Here is a 15,354-nt window from a genome sequence, read left to right as displayed (position 1 = left end):
AGTGTTATGGTGCTCCTGGAAGGACAGTGTGGCCAGGAAATGTACCATCAGGAGGGCATGATGAGGAGTTCTTGCTGGGGAAGGTGGATGAACCGAGGGAGAGGATGCTCTGTGGGCCTCCCTAGCAAGCCCAGGGACGCCGGTGGCGCCGGGCAGGATCTGGTAGCATTTGATACCCCAAGGGAGGGATGTGTGGGGCTTGTTGGCCAAATTGCAGTCCCACAAGAAATGGCAGGGCCAGGGATGTGCTAGGGCCAGAAATCCCCTTATGCCCAGGGAGCATGCCCACCCGCAGCACGCTGCTTGTGGCAGTGACTGCCTGAAGTCCCATTGCAAACACCAGAGTCAGGAGATCCTCAGGTACAGAAACGCCTTTATTTCTCCAGTAGGCTGGAAGTGAAACTGCGAGGACAGAGGCTTTTTCTCACTGCTTCTTTAGTTGCTTTGCATCAGTGCACAAACACCGCTACCCTATGCCCTGTAGCATAGCTGCTGTTCCCTGGCTGTCTAGCACAGCACACTCGTGCATTCCTGCTGCTGTGCCATGCGCAGCCTCCCCCGGATTAACAGCAGATCGCGTGAACCAGTGATTTTTGGCTCCTGGGCTGTGAAGCACCGTGTGCCCCCAGCAACCTGCCCCTCACCCAGGCAAGAGCAGAGCCCGCAGCGGGGATGCCAAGGGAGAAAACGTGGGACCCCCCCCAACTCCGCCGCTGGAGCCTACCGGGGTGGATACCGGCCGTGCCTCAGAGGGGCCCCTGGATCCAGCGGCCTTGGGGGTACCCTGGGGATCCCCACCCCGAGGGCTGCAGTCCCGTCTGTCCACTCTCGCTGTGGCTGCCCCGGTCCCCCTCGGAGGACTGGCTGCTGTCGGCGCTCCCGAGGCCTGGGTAGGGGCCCTGGGGGCCGCCGCCCGCCCCGCCGAGGCTGTAAAAGGCCCGCTCGCGGACGTGGAGCTCGTCAGCGCGTTTCACCTGGTCCAGCTGCCGGCTGCGGCCCAGCGTCGCCATGGTGCCCGGCGCCCCAGCTCCCGGCCTCCTGCCACGGTGCCCGGGCAGGCGGCCGCCCCTGGCCCCCGGCACTGCTGTCTCGCTCTCTCCTCCTCGCCCCCGCTCCCGGCCCGTGCCCGCTGCCACGCTGCCCGTGTCTTGCCCTGCCTGTGGAGCGGGGCTGGCTCCTGCTTTGGTGGCATGAGACCTGCCCCCGGCATCGCCGTCGTAGCCACCAACACTTGTCTGGGCCCCGCTCGATGCCCAGCCGCTGGGTTTCCCACTGGGGGATGGTGCTATGCCCATCCTGGGTGTCTTGTCCAGCCCTGCTCCCCCTGGACGGACCCTCATCCCTGTCCCGGGCCGTGCTTCCACACGGGACGGTCTGGAGGTGGCTGTCCCCACTTCCCCACTCCCTCCCCTGCCCAGCACAGTGCCCGTGCCTGCCTTGTGGCTGCTGGCTGTCACCGACGGGGTGGTGCGGTCCCCCTCGGTAGCGGCCGGGCGGATGCTGGCCCCCTTGGCTGGGGCAGTAATAGCCGCCTCCATGTCACCCCAGTGGTGGGGGGTCGTGGTAGCCACATGGTCTGGCTTCCCCTTGGACTTCTGCCCCTCTCCTCTCACCTCATCATCATCTTTCCCATGGATTCTGGCCACTGTGGGGCTGGTAATGTCACCACTAGTGACCGTCCGGGGGACAGGGGTTACCAGTCCTCTATCAACACCAATGCTGGTGGCACCTTCCTCATCCTCTCCAGTGAGACGGCCGTCCCTGAGGCTGCTGGTAACGCTGTCCCCGCGGGTTGGCGTGGCTGTGGTGGCCAGTCTTTCAGGCTGCCTGCGGGCAGGGATGCTGTTATCTTCATCACCACTGGGTGCCGCAGTGACGTCCAGCCTGCGGAGGGGCCTGCTGCTTCCCACAGAGGGGATGCTGCCATTCTCCCTACCCACTGTGACACCTGCCTGGGTGGTTTCCTGCTCCCCCACCTGGATGTTGGCCCTCCCAATGAAGATGTTAACCTCGTCATCCTTGCCTGGAGAGAGCTGGGTGAAGCCGTTGGCCCTGTCTGTGCTGCCCAGGCTGCCATGGGTGATGGTGACACTGCCTGAATCGGGGATGTAAGCATATTCATTCACACCTGCAGCATCCACTAGGACATCCTCCATCTTCTCAGTGACAGAGGACAAAGCAATGCCTCCTGTCCCTGTACCCTGCTTAACACCCTCCTGCCCTTGGCCAGAGACAGTGGCCTCCCCGCTGCCCTCATCCCCTGCCCCTCTGGTAGTAGGAGCCCTGCCCCTCCCATCAGTCATGGCCTCCCCCACCGGAACCACCCTGGGGGCACCATCATCCTTATCCTCACTCCTGACACTGGACCTGTTCGCCACCACAACCTCACTGGGGCGTTCACCCTGAGGAAGAATGGGAGCACCGCCGTCAACCTCCACCACCAAATCCAGATCGCCGCTGCCCTCTGAGCTGGATGGGATGGGACCCGTGCCACCACCGCTGCCATGCGCTCGTGTGCCAGTGCCAGGGTGAGGACTGGGACCATCCCTGCTGATGCCCGGGGTGCTGTGGTTTTTAGGTTTGAAGACAATCCCATACTCGATCACTTCAGTGCTGCTGTTGTCACTGTGCTCTGGGGCCGCCCCAGCCGAGCCAGCCGGTGGCTCTCGTCTGGCATTATCTTCGTCCAGCCGGTGGCTGGGGATGACACTCTGGTGGTCAGCCTCTTCTTTCTGTGCAGTACACACAAGGGAGAGGTCAGGGGGACGGATTGCTGCTGGGGGCTCCGCAGCCAGGCCAGGGTCCAGCAGTGTCCCCCGGCCACCTCCTTACCTTTATCTGTGTCTGGTTCCTCCGCGTTGAGAATGAGTAAACATATTTGAAAATGTAGAAGCCAAGCTTGGCGTTGCAGCTTTTCAGAAGTATCTGGTGGGGGGAAGAAAATAACCAAAACCCACCATTTTTTTATTAATTGCATTGGCAGGAGTTTCCCTTTCTGTATCTGGCACTGCAGTAGAGTCCCACGAGTACCCACTGAGGCCCCAGGAGGTGGCAGGAGGATACATACCCGGTGCTGTCCCACACAGTTCCCAGCAGCTCTCCTAGGCAGCGGCGGTGGCACCTGTGGGCAGCAAAACACAGGCAAGAGCTGAGACATCAAACACTGCTGCAGCATACAGGCAGCTGCCAGTGCCCACTGCTGACCATCCACCTTTTCCCACCTTCAGGGAAGAGGGGGCAGGGGGGAAACTGCATTGGTAAGCCAATAAATCCCCAAGCACTACCTGGGGTGCTGACTTAAAGACAGCAGTAGTAGGAAAGGTCAAAATCCCATTTCCAGGGTCCAAAAAGTATTGTGAATTTTGCTACAGCATGTTTGTATTGCATGCTAGCTTTCATAGGGTATTATTGATAAATAACAAATAATCTTTTCCTGGAGACTGCTGCAGAGGATTTTATCACAGAGCATTTTTAATACACAGCACCATTGCTCACAAAAGAATGCTCCAGCTTACTGCTTGGATCTGCCTGTGATGACAGCCCAGAGCTGGTTAACTGGTGGATTTTCCAGTGTTTACTGAGCTACTGAGCAGCAACCTCTGTGTCCTCATGGCTGGGTTTCTGTACATGCTTGCAGGCTTCCAGTTCTCCCTGATTATCCTGGCATCTTTTGGTGGGTATTGGCTAGTGCATCCCCCAGGGTTGGGGGACCTACTGGTGGTAGCATCCTGTGAGCCCCACAAAGCCATTTCAGGCATTCCCTACATGCCAGAGTGAGAGACAGCCCCATGGAGGGGAGTCCTCTTTGATTTCAGAAAAATTAGTCACTGAAACATCCCAAGCCCAGCTGAAGGGGCAGAAACACACCCCAAAGCATTGAATATTCCCAGGGTGTTTCATTGTTTTTGAACAGTGTCAAAGGCTGGATTACAGCTCTGGTCACACAGCATAGCACTAACTCCCATCTGTGCCCCTATCTGAAAAGCAAATCTGTGCTGATTTATTGCATTCCCCCGGGCTGCTCTGCTACAGACCGGCTTGTGAGAGTTTGCTCCGTGGGGTAAAAGACGCAGGGGAAGGGGGTAAAAGACACATGGGAGGAGCCATCTCAAGGAAGATGGGACTTCCCTCCTCCTTATCCTTACAAAAAAGCAAGCCTTTTCTAGGAGCAGACTTTCACTCTAGCTGTGTATTTTGTAAGCTGAGCAACAGTTATGCAGGACAAAAATGGCTCCTCTTATATTCACCTTAGTTTGCCCTGGTTTTAGTTAAATTTCTCAAAATTTCACATTAGGAGAGTTGGAAAATAATTGTGGGTATGACCGCTGTTCCCCACACAGGTAAGATGAGCATCCTCCCCGCACCTCCCTTCTTGTGGTTTGGCTCAGGCTGTTTGCAGGCCAAAAGCACCGGGCAGATCCACAGAAATCCAGGAGAAGAGGTGCAGCCACCCAGACGGACACTTGTGCAATGCTCTGATTGCCAAACTGAAGGGACATGCTCAGCCACCTCAGTGCTAATATATGGGTTTTTTTCTTCTGGGCTCACCTCTGCTGTTCACCTTACTCCCTTCCCCAAGCACTAGAGGTGGTGTACACAACTACAACCCATGTTTTCCCTCTGCTGAAAGCATGCCAAGATGTACCGGATAGCACATCTCACGCTTCCAGCAGTATGCTGGGAACCCAGGAAAAGCCATACTCACCGGTGTGGCGAGGGCTGTGCTGAGCAGGCACAGGCACAGGCAGACAAGGGATGTTTGCATCTTGGGCTGCTCCTGGAGGTACAAAGTGAAGCATTGCTGCAGTTTGTTTTCCTGGGACTTGTGGTCCTCAATAGTCCTGGTTAGCAGCAACCTAAAAGCTCCTGCTATCCCAAAGCTCCCATGGCAGCAGGGTTTTCCAGTGACCTCAGCTTTTCCCGGGTTTTGTGGTGGCCCTCGGCATTGTCCTGCCTCTTTGCATCCCTCACAACAAGGGCAATGCTCTCACCATATGCTTAGGACGCAGCCAGCAGCTCCGAATGGGAGCTCTGACACCGCCTAGTAAAACTGCCTAACTTCCTCTGCCAAAGCAGCTTGGGTGGATATTTGCCATAAATGTTCCCCCAAAGTTGCTGCAAGCTAAGCTGTTCATAAATCCGAATTAAGAAAGCAGCAGGCTTTCACAGCACTAATAAATGGCAGCAGGCAATATCTCCACTGGCCAATAATTCTCATTTCACCCAACCACCCTTGCTTGGGCTTGCAGGTCCATCCCAGTGACTGAAGCCACACCAGTATTGCTACAGGAAACACCAGAAGGAAATTCATGCACAAGGATCAGCAGTACAAAAGCAATGTAAGCTCAAGAGATGTGCACAGCCAAGGATCGGGATGTCCCCATCCCCATTGTGACTTGCCCAGAGTGAAAGCAGGAGAAGCCTGGCTCAGGGACAGCAGAGCTGAAGGGCTAGAGAGAGACAGGGCAGGAAGCTAGGTAAGAAGATTACCTTTTCTTGTTGGAGGCAGGTCCCGGGGCAGACTGTGGAGCCTGTGCCCCCTTTGCTGAAATTTAAAGTTGGCCCCGGGTGCACAGAGCCAATCAGCTCCTGCCCAGGGACATTTGTCAGCTCTGGCAGCACTCACAGATAACCAGGGGGAGTAATTTCCAGCTAAAAATGTGTTTGTGGTAAAAGACAGCTATCAAATGTTCCACCTGGCTGGATAAACAGAAAGCATAGTTTATAAATATCTGTTCTGAAGGCAAAATTGCTCAATGATTAGTGCAGATCTTAGTGTGGCACCCATCCAGCTTGGTTATTGATAAGAGGGTGCGCAGTGGGTCTTGGCTTGCTCGCTGTGACCAACATGGGAAAGCCGGCAGGGCTGCAGAAATGGAAGGGCAAGATCCAGAGCCAGGCCTGGTCCTGGCCCTTTGGCACAGAAGGGCAGTGTTGGCCAAGCTGAGAGCCACCACCATGGTGTGTCTTCTGACACTTGCTTTTTGGGCTTCAACCTCAACCCCTCTGAACTAAACCTGTGCAAGCGCAAAATAGAGGAGTGGTAAAAAAGAAAAAAAATGTATATTTTCCCATGCACTGCTTGCACAGGTCCCTTTGAGCCCAACTTCATTACGAAGAAGTGCTACGAGGGTGTGCACAATGTACAAGCCCTCCTTCTCCTTTTGCTGGCATTGCTGGTCACCTACACCCTTGCCAAGAAGGGTTCCCACTGCTGCGGCCAGCCTGGCTCAGGCAGTCACTGCGGTGGTGGTGACAGCAGCTCCCATCCCACTCTCCACTCTGCCCTAACCCAAACCCTGGGAGCTGGCATGACTCCCCATTATCACCAGAAATGCTTAAACCATCAGCATCCAGCCTCAAGCAGGAGCAAATCCTGGAGCCAGCAGGAAACTGACCCTTACCACCAGCCAGGGAGTGGCAGTCAGATGCCACCCCACAGGGCAGCCAGCCCATGTGCCTTGGCTCCTGGAGGAGAGCCTTTGACAGATGCCCCGGGGGGTTGACGCACATGGGACTGGGCTAGGCGCCCTGTAGGAACGGGACCCAGCCCCTGGCAGTGCCAGGGCCCTTTGTCCATGCCAGTTCCCTGACGTATCTGGGCACCCCCTGGGGATGTGGGTGATGGAACTCTTGTGTTCCGTCACACCAGCCATGAGTGCGTGCAGGGCTCCTCAGTGCCGCCATAGGGATTTGTCCCCAGGGGTGCCAACGTTGCAGGCAGCACCTCCTGCCTCCCCAGAAGCTGCAGCCTGGCTTTGGCATACATAAGTACTTTTGTACAATGGCCAGCAACTTGCTGATACAGGAATAGACTAGTTCTGCAGTTGGACCTGCATCAGGAGCTGAACTCAGGTTTCCTTCCTAGGAGTGCAAGGGCAGCACAGTACCTGCCATAAACTGTGCACGAGGGCCATCACTATTCCCAGATGGTGGCATCTGCCTGGAACCCAGTGGGATTTGTTCTATCCCTATCCATAATGCAGATCACCAGTTGGCCAGGAACACACTCCTGTTGAGAAGTGACCCTGAGCAGGGATCCTGAGGACTCCCAGCTAGGCATCCCCATTGCTGATGGAGGAGAGGAGTGGATACACCACTGTCACTGTGACAGCCCTACCTTGCTCTGGGAATGAGGCTGTGTGACAGGGACATTTTGGGCTGCAGTACTGGTGTTCCAAGACACACATCCAAGTTGCCCAGCCTTGCATCCACATGCCTGGTGCAGGGACAAAGCAAAGCCCTCATTACAGGGGTGTGCATCTAAAGCTAATGATGCACAGAAAGAGAAATTAATGGGTTTACCCTTATTGACATTGCCTGGTGTGTGGTCAGGCCATGGGAGGCACATTACCAAGGAATAGAAGACATGATAAAGTTATCATTGCTCACGTATTGGAAATTCACATCAACTTTACATAAAATGTGGCTGTAACCCCACAGCAGTGTCCCTAAGAGCGCCGTTTCATTTTTCAGAGGGTACTCTACAGAAGCTTTCCATGTTAGCCTTGCTGTTCCTCCCTCCTTTCATGTGCACCTGAGCTGGAATAACAAGATTCAGCCCTAAGCATCACGGGCAACCATAGCCCCTCAGCCCCTCACCAAGCACCGTGCTGCTCCACTGACCCCAGAAAACTTGGCAGCAAACCTTTTGTCACCAACACGCTCTCAGTTCAGTTGCTTTATTTCATTTCATTTCATATTTCATTTCATTTCATTTCATTTCACTTGGCAAGATACAAAAAAAAAAAAAAAAAAAGCCTGGGACGGAGCCAGTGTGCATGGAAAGATGCCTGGCATCCCCTCTGGCATGCGGTGGCTCCAGGGAGCCTTCGAATGCACCTTCCTGAGTGGCTGGGGCTGGCAGGGCTGTCCCCTCTGCTCACTGGCTGTAGTAGTAATCCTGGCCATACACATCGTAGCCGTGCCCTTTGTAGTAGCCGTACTCATCCTCATAGGCCCGGTAGCTGTCCCCGCGTGCATACTCATCCTGTTCCGCGTACCCACCCTCAGTGGTGCCCTCGTCCCCCCGGCTGTGGTCCCTGGCTGTCACATCATACTCCCACAGCTCCCCAGCTGTGGTGGCATCTGTGGTGACATCTGTGGGTCCCCCGTCATCCATAGTGGTCGCCTGTGTCAGACCCTCTTCATTGGTGGTGCTTGCAATGGTGGTGGCTTCAGCTTCCTCTTCCTCCTCCTCTTCCTCTTCTTCTTCTTCTTCTTCCTCCTCCTCCTCTTCCTCCTCTTCCTCAGCTTCACCAGTGCCCTCCTGAGCCACCACAGTGCCATTGCCATGAGGTCCAATACTCTCTGTGGTATTGGTGCTTGTGCCATTGACACCATTCTCATTCTCATCTACTTCTTCGTCCTCCTCATTCTCCTCATTCTCATCACTGTCTTCATTTTCAGAGTCTTCCTTCTTGCTGGCAGTCCTCTGCCCGATCCTTTGGCAGCCCTTGCCCTGGCAGAGGGAAGACAGCACAGCATTACTCGGATGTCAGGAGGCTGCAGCTCCATGTGGAAAGGGGCAGGTATGGGCACAGCTGAGCATCCCCCCACACATTGCATGGCAGGACTGTCTTTTTGGGGTACCCCTTCCAACCCCAGGTTAATGCCCAGAGCTTGGTCCAGCTATAGGTATTTCCACAGCAACCCCTCAAGCAGAAACAGGGTGCAGGCCATCCCATGGGTGCAAGCAAGCATGCAGTGAACAGTCCCCTCCCCATGGATGCTCCCTCTAGCTCCCCAGACCACACCTGCTGGGGGGATGTGACATCTCCTGTCAGTGCACCTTGGCAGTCCTCAGGGGCTACTCCAGCGGGGTGTCCAGCTGCCTTGGTGCCAGCATAAAATGGCTCCTACATGGACAGGGACAGGACAGGGCAGGGGGTCAGCAGCTGGGGTGGAGCTCAGGCCTCCCAGCAGCGAGAGGGGTACAGAGCATCCACACAGAGCATTTGGGCATTGCTCTGAGTTCCCTGCTTTCCCACAGGTCTTGTTCCAGGCTGAAATGTAGAAGCTGCAGCAGGGCAACTGGAGCTGTGCAATTATGTGGTGGTGGCTGGAGTCGGGTGTTTCCATTCTGGCTCCACGTTTTGCTTTGCAAAGGTTTTCTTCTGAAGTTACCTCCCCCAGTTTCCAGTAAACAAAGAAAGCCACAGGCACACTACATGCGGACACACTGCATGTCATGTGTGGACGGTCAGTGAGAGCGTGATGGCTCAAAGCCAGGCGTGAGCCCAAACCCCACCAGCAATCGGCCACTGGCAACACTTGGCCCCAGAGATCAGCAGCAGAGCTGGGGTGCATCAGCTCTGGGGTGCACGGCTAAAAAAAGGGTAAGGAATAACCCAAATGCAAACAGAGCCTGGAGCAGACACTGGGGAACTGGTGGGGCAATTCACCCAGGGCCCAGCTGGGGAGGTGGAGCTTGTTGGCACCAGCAAATGAGCCCAGCCATGGCAGGGAGACCTGGGGTCAGTGTCATCGCTGCCCTGGGCAACCCCTGCTGCTCACATGCCAAGACCAAGGACGGCTACCTGGGCATTTTGGGCCATGTCAGACCTTGAAATACAGGTGCACCTGCTGGCAGAGAAAATCCAGGCTGCTCTCCTCTCCAATAGGAGAGCCATCAAATTGCACAGTGCAGTCGGCTCTGCCAGTGGAAGCGATGCTCCCTATACAGCAGCCAATATAATGCTTTTTACATACCTATTACTGACCTTGGGGCCTTTCAGCACAATTCATCTTGCTGACCACCCTGCCAGTGAAGGCACATCCCTGCATGGGAACAGCCACTGCTCTGGTGCCCTCAAAATGAAAAGGGCAGACCTAAAGAGCAGCTACATTCCTGCATACCAGTTAATTTCTTCCTGAGAAATGAAATTCCACCTTTTGCTGCCCATCCCACTGCTCAAATTCATCCCTAGAGATTGCAGTGGTAGGGGAGAGAAACAGGTAAAATGGAGCAAATTGCAGGGAGGTGCCAGGGCTGGCACAGGGGCCAACCCCATGCTATATCCCAAGCCCTGACAGGTCCCCAAACCGGGATTCCCCAGCTTTCATTAAATAACTTTTAAAAAATAGAAAAATAAAAGACTTGATTAGGTGTGACACACAGGATTCTAAGCATACCAGATCCTTATTTCAAAGCACCTGTATGCCTGAGACCAAATGGACTATTTTTGAGCATTTGCAGCCTGATGAGGCACAAAAGATCTTTGTAACCCCTTACATTTAATTTTGGACCTGAGTTGGCTCTCACAACTACAGAGGTGCCCAAGCTCACAGTGATCCAGCAGACAGGAGCAGCTTTACCATCTGACTGGTACAAATTGGACTTTCCCAATATAGCATCAGCTTGTGTCACTCCACAGACACACATGCTGAGCATAACTGGATTTTCTGTAGGGATATTCTCAGTGCCATAGGGGTAACAGACTCTGAAAGAGGAAGGTAAGAGGAGTTCCTAATAGCACCTTCTTCCTTGTGTGAACCTCCCTGGTTCTGTCCTTTGGCCTGTCCTGCTCCTTTCTGAGCTGCTGGAAATGGAAACTCAGAGAATTTGTCTCAGGGTTGTTTGGTGCAACCCCTGCCCAGGAAGAAAACAGAAAGCAAAAGGAAAATATCACCAAAAAAAAAAAAGGTCCAGAGTAGAAAATCCAGTTGTATCCAGAGTGCAAGCCTGTGGGAAGTCAGTGACCACAAATGCTGATGAGCAGAGACTACAAAACCAAAGAAAGTTCCCAAATTCCCGTAGTTGTTTTGCAGGCTGCTGGTTTGCCATACTCACCCCCTCTTCCTCCTCCTCCGAGCCATCCCCCTCTTCCTCAGATGAGTCACTGCCCTAAGAAGAGGAAAAACCAAATTGGAGGCGGGTGGGTGGGTTCCCGGTGGTGTCACGAATACAATGTTCTGTGTCCATGCCCACAGGCCATGACAACGGGGCACAGGCCATGCCTCTATCTCATTTGGGCCAAAATCTCTGCGTTTGGAGGGTGCCAAAGCAGCAGCAACCCCTCGGAAGCACCCACCTGGTACCGTCGCTGCGGGGAATACACGTAGATGTATTTGTACAGGTAGTGCCGGTGCTGGCTCTTGAAAACCTACCAGGAAAAGGAGGGGGAGATCCCATCAGTCTGGGGTCTTGGGTACAGGAGCCACCAAAATGTGCTCTTCCTCAAGATCAGCCCCGTGTGGGACTAGGCACGCAGGGTGGGGGAGACCCTACCGCGTTCTCTTCAGAGTCATCCAGCTTGGGTCGCCGCAGCCAGCTCTTGACCTGGGGGAAAGGGTGGGTTGGTACATGCCCCACAGCACTCCTGGCAAGGCCGTGGGGTCCCCCCTCGCCTGGCACTCACCGAGAAGGTGCACGCCATCCCCACCAGGCAGACAAACACCAGGACACTCCTCATGGCTGCTGTCTCTAGGAACACCAAAACACACGGAGGGCTTGCTTTTCAGCTAGAAAGCAGCAACACCACTCCAAACCATCCACGTGTCTGTGTCCACATGGGTGAGTGGGGAGAAGAAAGGCTGACTTCCAGCCTTTCTTGGTGAGGTCACCCAACCCCTCTGTAGACCCAATTATTTCTTTTTCTTCTTTCTTTTAAAGATCTGCCTCAACTTCCGTGAATAGGTTTTGTTTTTTCTAGAAGCTACAAGATACCAGAAAAGCAAGTTTCACCATGTAGTGAACTCAAAGCTTTCCTGGAAAAGGATGACTTATTCCTGTTTCCCCATTGCCCTTAAGGGAGGGGAGAAAGCCAAGCCCCACTGGAGATGCAACAGGAGCAGCTGGGAGCACTGCCCACTGCGGCCACCCTTCCATTGCTCCAAGATCTGCTTGGGCTTTGCCTGGGAAGCAGTGCTCCTGGGAATTACACCACAGACAGTGTAACCTCACTGAGGAAAAACAAACAAGCAAACAAATAACGGAAAGAATTGGCTTCACAGCCTGCCAAAAATAGCAGTGGCAAGGCACCAATGCAAAGAGCCCCACACAAGCTTAGCTGGAGGGGACTTAGCTCTGGGCAGGTCTGAGCTGCACACCCAAAGCACCAAAACCCAGCCTGCCCTCCTGCATCAAGGAGAAAGGAGCACACTCAATCCTTCCAGCAGCACCCCAGCCTTCCCCCAGGGAACAATGCTCCCAGCATCCCCCTGAGCTCAGTCAGGCCCACTAACCTACCTTTCTCCTACCCTTCCTCTGCCTAAACCCAGTACCAGCTGTGCTTGTAGGGAATTATTACATTTATCTGTGCTTGAAGTTTGCTTCTTTTTGCTTAATTCAGGCTATACAACAAGTGGCCACAAGTTTCTCTGACCTCACAGCAAGGCTCTGGATGCTCATCCCCTCCACCCAAGTGCTTCATGAAGCCACAGATCCAGGAAAGGACTAAAAGCAGCACCCCAATCCTGCCAGCAAGCTGACCCTCCCATCTCCCTGCAAAAAGCAGACATCAATGCACAACCCAGCTGGGAAAAGCAGCAGCAAGCTTACCCTGCCGCAGCACGGAGAGCTATCCACGGAGTCAGCTGGCACAGATTTCCTCCCACTGCTGCCCTGCTGGGATATAAGGTCTGGCTTTGCTCCCCCCAAGCCAGTCACCGCCCTGTCCGGAGTGACGCCAGCTCTCCAGCATGCACCAAAAACCCTCCAAAACTTCAACGCTGGCAGATTTGGTGCACAAACATAGCGCCCCATGCCTCTGCCAAACCCAGAGAGGTTTGCACTGCGCCACTTAATTGAGGGTCTGGCCTCAGATGTGCAGCTGGGAGGCCAAGGTATAATAACACTTGGGGTTTTAATTAAAATAAATATTGGGAAATCTGTTCCTGGGGAGTGTCCACCTCCCTTTTTGGGAAATTCTGTCACTGTTTTTTCAAGTAGACAAAAAGACCGACCTCAAAGGCCCAGCCCCACAGCCACTTGTGCAGAGCCGTTAGACCAAAAAAAAAAAAAAAAAACAACCTCTCTCTCCAGGATGCCTGCAAAGGCCTTGATAAGGGCAGGGAACAAAAAGGGGACTCAGATACAGGTGTCACCAGTGCCCCTTTGAGAACCATTTCCGCTACAAAATGCATGTCTGCTTTGTTTCTAATGCCCTGCAAACTACACAGACCCACACAGGGGCCAGCCCAGTCCCCTGCTCTCAAAAATCAGGCATTGCTCATCTGAAATCTGTGTATGTCCCCAGCAAAGCAGAATAACTGCCTGGGAGTGGGGGGAAATGAAAAAACGCCATCCACATGTGCATTCAAATCACACTGGGGACCTCGGTGACAGGATACAGCAAGCGGATGCTGCCCCCTGCACCCACCTCTGCAAGGATGTCTTTTCTCCTTTACCTATATTTATCATTTCCTGCTTGAATTTCATCCACCCAGCTCTCCAGTGCACCTCTGCTCCTTCTTTCCCAGATTTTTCTTGCACTCCTCAGCAAAGGCCCCTAAGCTCCTGCACATCTGGGCTGCAGCAGTTCAGGGAATGACTCCTCACCAAATGCAACTTTGCTTCCTGTTGTGGCAAGGAGAGCTGCAAATCCCACTTGATGCTTTCAGACCTACAGCCTGAGAAAGAAGAGAGGTGCTGAAAAATAAATGCCTTCAGGCAGATCTGTAAAGGTCAACTTAGCCAGGGGTAAAACTGTGGTTATTTAAGACAGAAAAATCCACTTTGCCGTGAAATACCTGAATGTTTCTTCTCAAAACTAGCCTCAACTACATGCAGGGGAGCCCAGAAGGTACAGGGCTGCACAGGTACATGATGGGGATTTGATAGTTGCTGATGGAACACTATGCAAATAACTTGTTTCTGGGGATGGAGAGGTCCCCCATAGCCCCCCGAGGGTCCCTGGCAGCAGACCATGCCACATGCCCACCATGCAACCCCTGGGGCTGCAGAGCACAGCTGCCCTGTGGGCTTCAAAGCCCCTTGTGTCGCTGTGAAGAGTCCTAATTATAAGGGAGGCCTGGAGCTGACGATGGCTTTCAGCTGACACCTTGTGCCAGGAAAACCCACACACAAAAAAAAAAAAAAAAAAAAAAGAAAAAAAAAAAAGAAAAGAAAAAGAAAAAACCTCAGCCATGCAGTTCTTTGGTGCCAACGCTGCTGTCCTAAGCTGCCTGGCCTAGGAAAGCAGTGAGCATGTGCCTGGCTTTGAGCTTAAAATTTCATCAGGGCTTGGGAACAGACAGTCCTGGTGGGAGGCAATTTTTAATGTAATTAAAGGGCTTCTGCTCCAGGCTGCTTAAAAAAATTATGGAAAACTGGCTATAAAAACACATATTTCACCCAAGATCCCTAAAAAGCACCAGGATAATTAACGTGTGCCGAAGTGCTTTGTGCAGCCAGCCCCTATGTTTAGCTCCTGGAGTGGGTGCTGCCCAGGCAGGCTGCCAGCAGCAGCAACCTCACCAGCACCATGGTGGGAGACCAGCAGGGAAATCAGCCAGCACATCCAAAACATTTCCATTTGAAATTTACTTTTTTTTTATTACTTTAAAAATAATCACATGGCAGGCGTGGAGCATTGGTCTCTTAATGCTTTTGCAAAAACTCCGTCTCTCCAAGGTGGCAGGGCTTGGAGGAATCACCCTTTTGTCTGAAAGGAATCTGCTATTAAAAGCGATTGCAGGCTTTGAAAGCTTTATGAAATGGTATCACCTTGCTGGAAACAAAACATAGAACAGCTTATCTGCCTCCAAAGGATGGAGTTTTAACCAACGTGGTCTAGTGGAAGGTGGGGTTTGTACCAGCTGCTGGCCTGAGCTTTGTACTGTAGCTTGCATCCAGCAAGGGCACCCTGTACAGTTTGGGTGTACTTGCCTGAGCCCCTGAGGACCTCAGGGTCAGAGTGTCCCTGTCTGGCTCAGGCTGACATGGCTTCTAAGTCCAAATTTAGTTATTATTTTTGCAGGGTGGTAAATGAGCAGAGCAGAGTGCCCCTGCCCTACCCAGGCACACTGCAGGGCTGAGGCCACACCGTCCTATTTCCATGCCCTGCAGTTATTCTGAAAGGAAACCTCAGGCCCAAAAATAAGTAAAGAAAACAAAACCAGAAGGACACTTTGAGCATGATGGGAAGAGACAAAGGTGCTGCTGCAGCCAGGGAAAGGGGCACCCCTGCCATGCAGCTCAGCGGCCAGGGCACCCCCAAAACCCGTATAGGGGTCACCTGAGGCAGAGCTTGCCCTATCAGGGACAGGAGTGTGTGTGCCACGGTCACCAGCTGGGGAGAGAAGTGATGAGCAAGAAGAGGGAGCAATAGCACAAGAATAAGGAATGGCTCTCTTTCCCCTTACCTCTCAGAACACAAACACAAATGCAAACCAGTATCAGCTGCACACCCA

At 53.5% G+C, this 15,354-nt stretch overlaps 2 protein-coding genes across 3 annotated transcripts; both read right to left on the bottom strand.

The window, feature by feature from the left end:
* Positions 1–375: 375 nt before the first annotated feature.
* On the bottom strand, positions 376–5,206 carry LOC128787428 (ovocleidin-116-like). Its single transcript, XM_053941556.1, has 4 exons — positions 4,706–5,206; positions 3,068–3,121; positions 2,833–2,925; positions 376–2,732 (listed from the first exon to the last, which is right to left on the bottom strand). The coding sequence occupies exons 1-4, from the start codon at positions 4,763–4,765 to the stop codon at positions 747–749; spliced, it is 2,193 nt and encodes a 730-aa protein (XP_053797531.1). The 5' UTR covers positions 4,766–5,206; the 3' UTR covers positions 376–746.
* A 2,460-nt stretch (positions 5,207–7,666) lies between these two features.
* On the bottom strand, positions 7,667–12,821 carry IBSP (integrin binding sialoprotein). 2 transcript variants are annotated; one of them, XM_053941554.1, is made up of 7 exons: positions 12,503–12,821; positions 11,361–11,425; positions 11,231–11,281; positions 11,034–11,105; positions 10,793–10,846; positions 8,757–8,858; positions 7,667–8,461 (listed from the first exon to the last, which is right to left on the bottom strand). In XM_053941554.1, exons 2-7 carry the CDS (start codon positions 11,412–11,414, stop codon positions 7,883–7,885), a joined length of 912 nt encoding a protein of 303 aa, XP_053797529.1. In that variant the 5' UTR covers positions 11,415–11,425; positions 12,503–12,821; the 3' UTR covers positions 7,667–7,882. The 2 variants fall into 2 exon arrangements, with proteins under 2 accessions (XP_053797529.1, XP_053797530.1); XM_053941555.1 differs by lacking the exon at positions 12,503–12,821 and having other exon boundaries at positions 11,361–11,628.
* Between the last annotated feature and the right edge of the window lie 2,533 nt (positions 12,822–15,354).

This window comes from Vidua chalybeata, chromosome 4 (assembly GCF_026979565.1).
Source record: "Vidua chalybeata isolate OUT-0048 chromosome 4, bVidCha1 merged haplotype, whole genome shotgun sequence".
Classification (NCBI taxonomy): Eukaryota; Metazoa; Chordata; class Aves; order Passeriformes; family Viduidae; genus Vidua; species Vidua chalybeata.
Note: the sequence above shows the minus strand (reverse complement) of the source record. Positions and strands in the feature narration are given on the sequence as shown.

What these genes read in the sequence shown, in the direction of transcription:
- IBSP (XM_053941554.1), bottom strand. Translation starts at nt 11,414, where the DNA reads ATGAGGAGTGTCCTGGTGTTTGTCTGCCTGGTGGGGATGGCGTGCACC. An exon ending in ATGACTCTGAAGAGAACGCG is followed by an intron (nt 11,106 to 11,230) that starts GTAGGGTCTCCC and finishes TTTTCCTGGTAG; the next exon opens with GTTTTCAAGAGCCAGCACCG. An exon ending in ATGTCACATCCCCCCAGCAG is followed by an intron (nt 8,462 to 8,756) that starts GTGTGGTCTGGG and finishes TCCCTCTGCCAG; the next exon opens with GGCAAGGGCTGCCAAAGGAT.
- LOC128787428 (XM_053941556.1), bottom strand. Translation starts at nt 4,765, where the DNA reads ATGCAAACATCCCTTGTCTGCCTGTGCCTGTGCCTGCTCAGCACAGCC. An exon ending in GCACAGCCCTCGCCACACCG is followed by an intron (nt 3,122 to 4,705) that starts GTGAGTATGGCT and finishes TGCTGCCCACAG; the next exon opens with GTGCCACCGCCGCTGCCTAG. An exon ending in ACTGTGTGGGACAGCACCGG is followed by an intron (nt 2,926 to 3,067) that starts GTATGTATCCTC and finishes TCCCCCCACCAG; the next exon opens with ATACTTCTGAAAAGCTGCAA.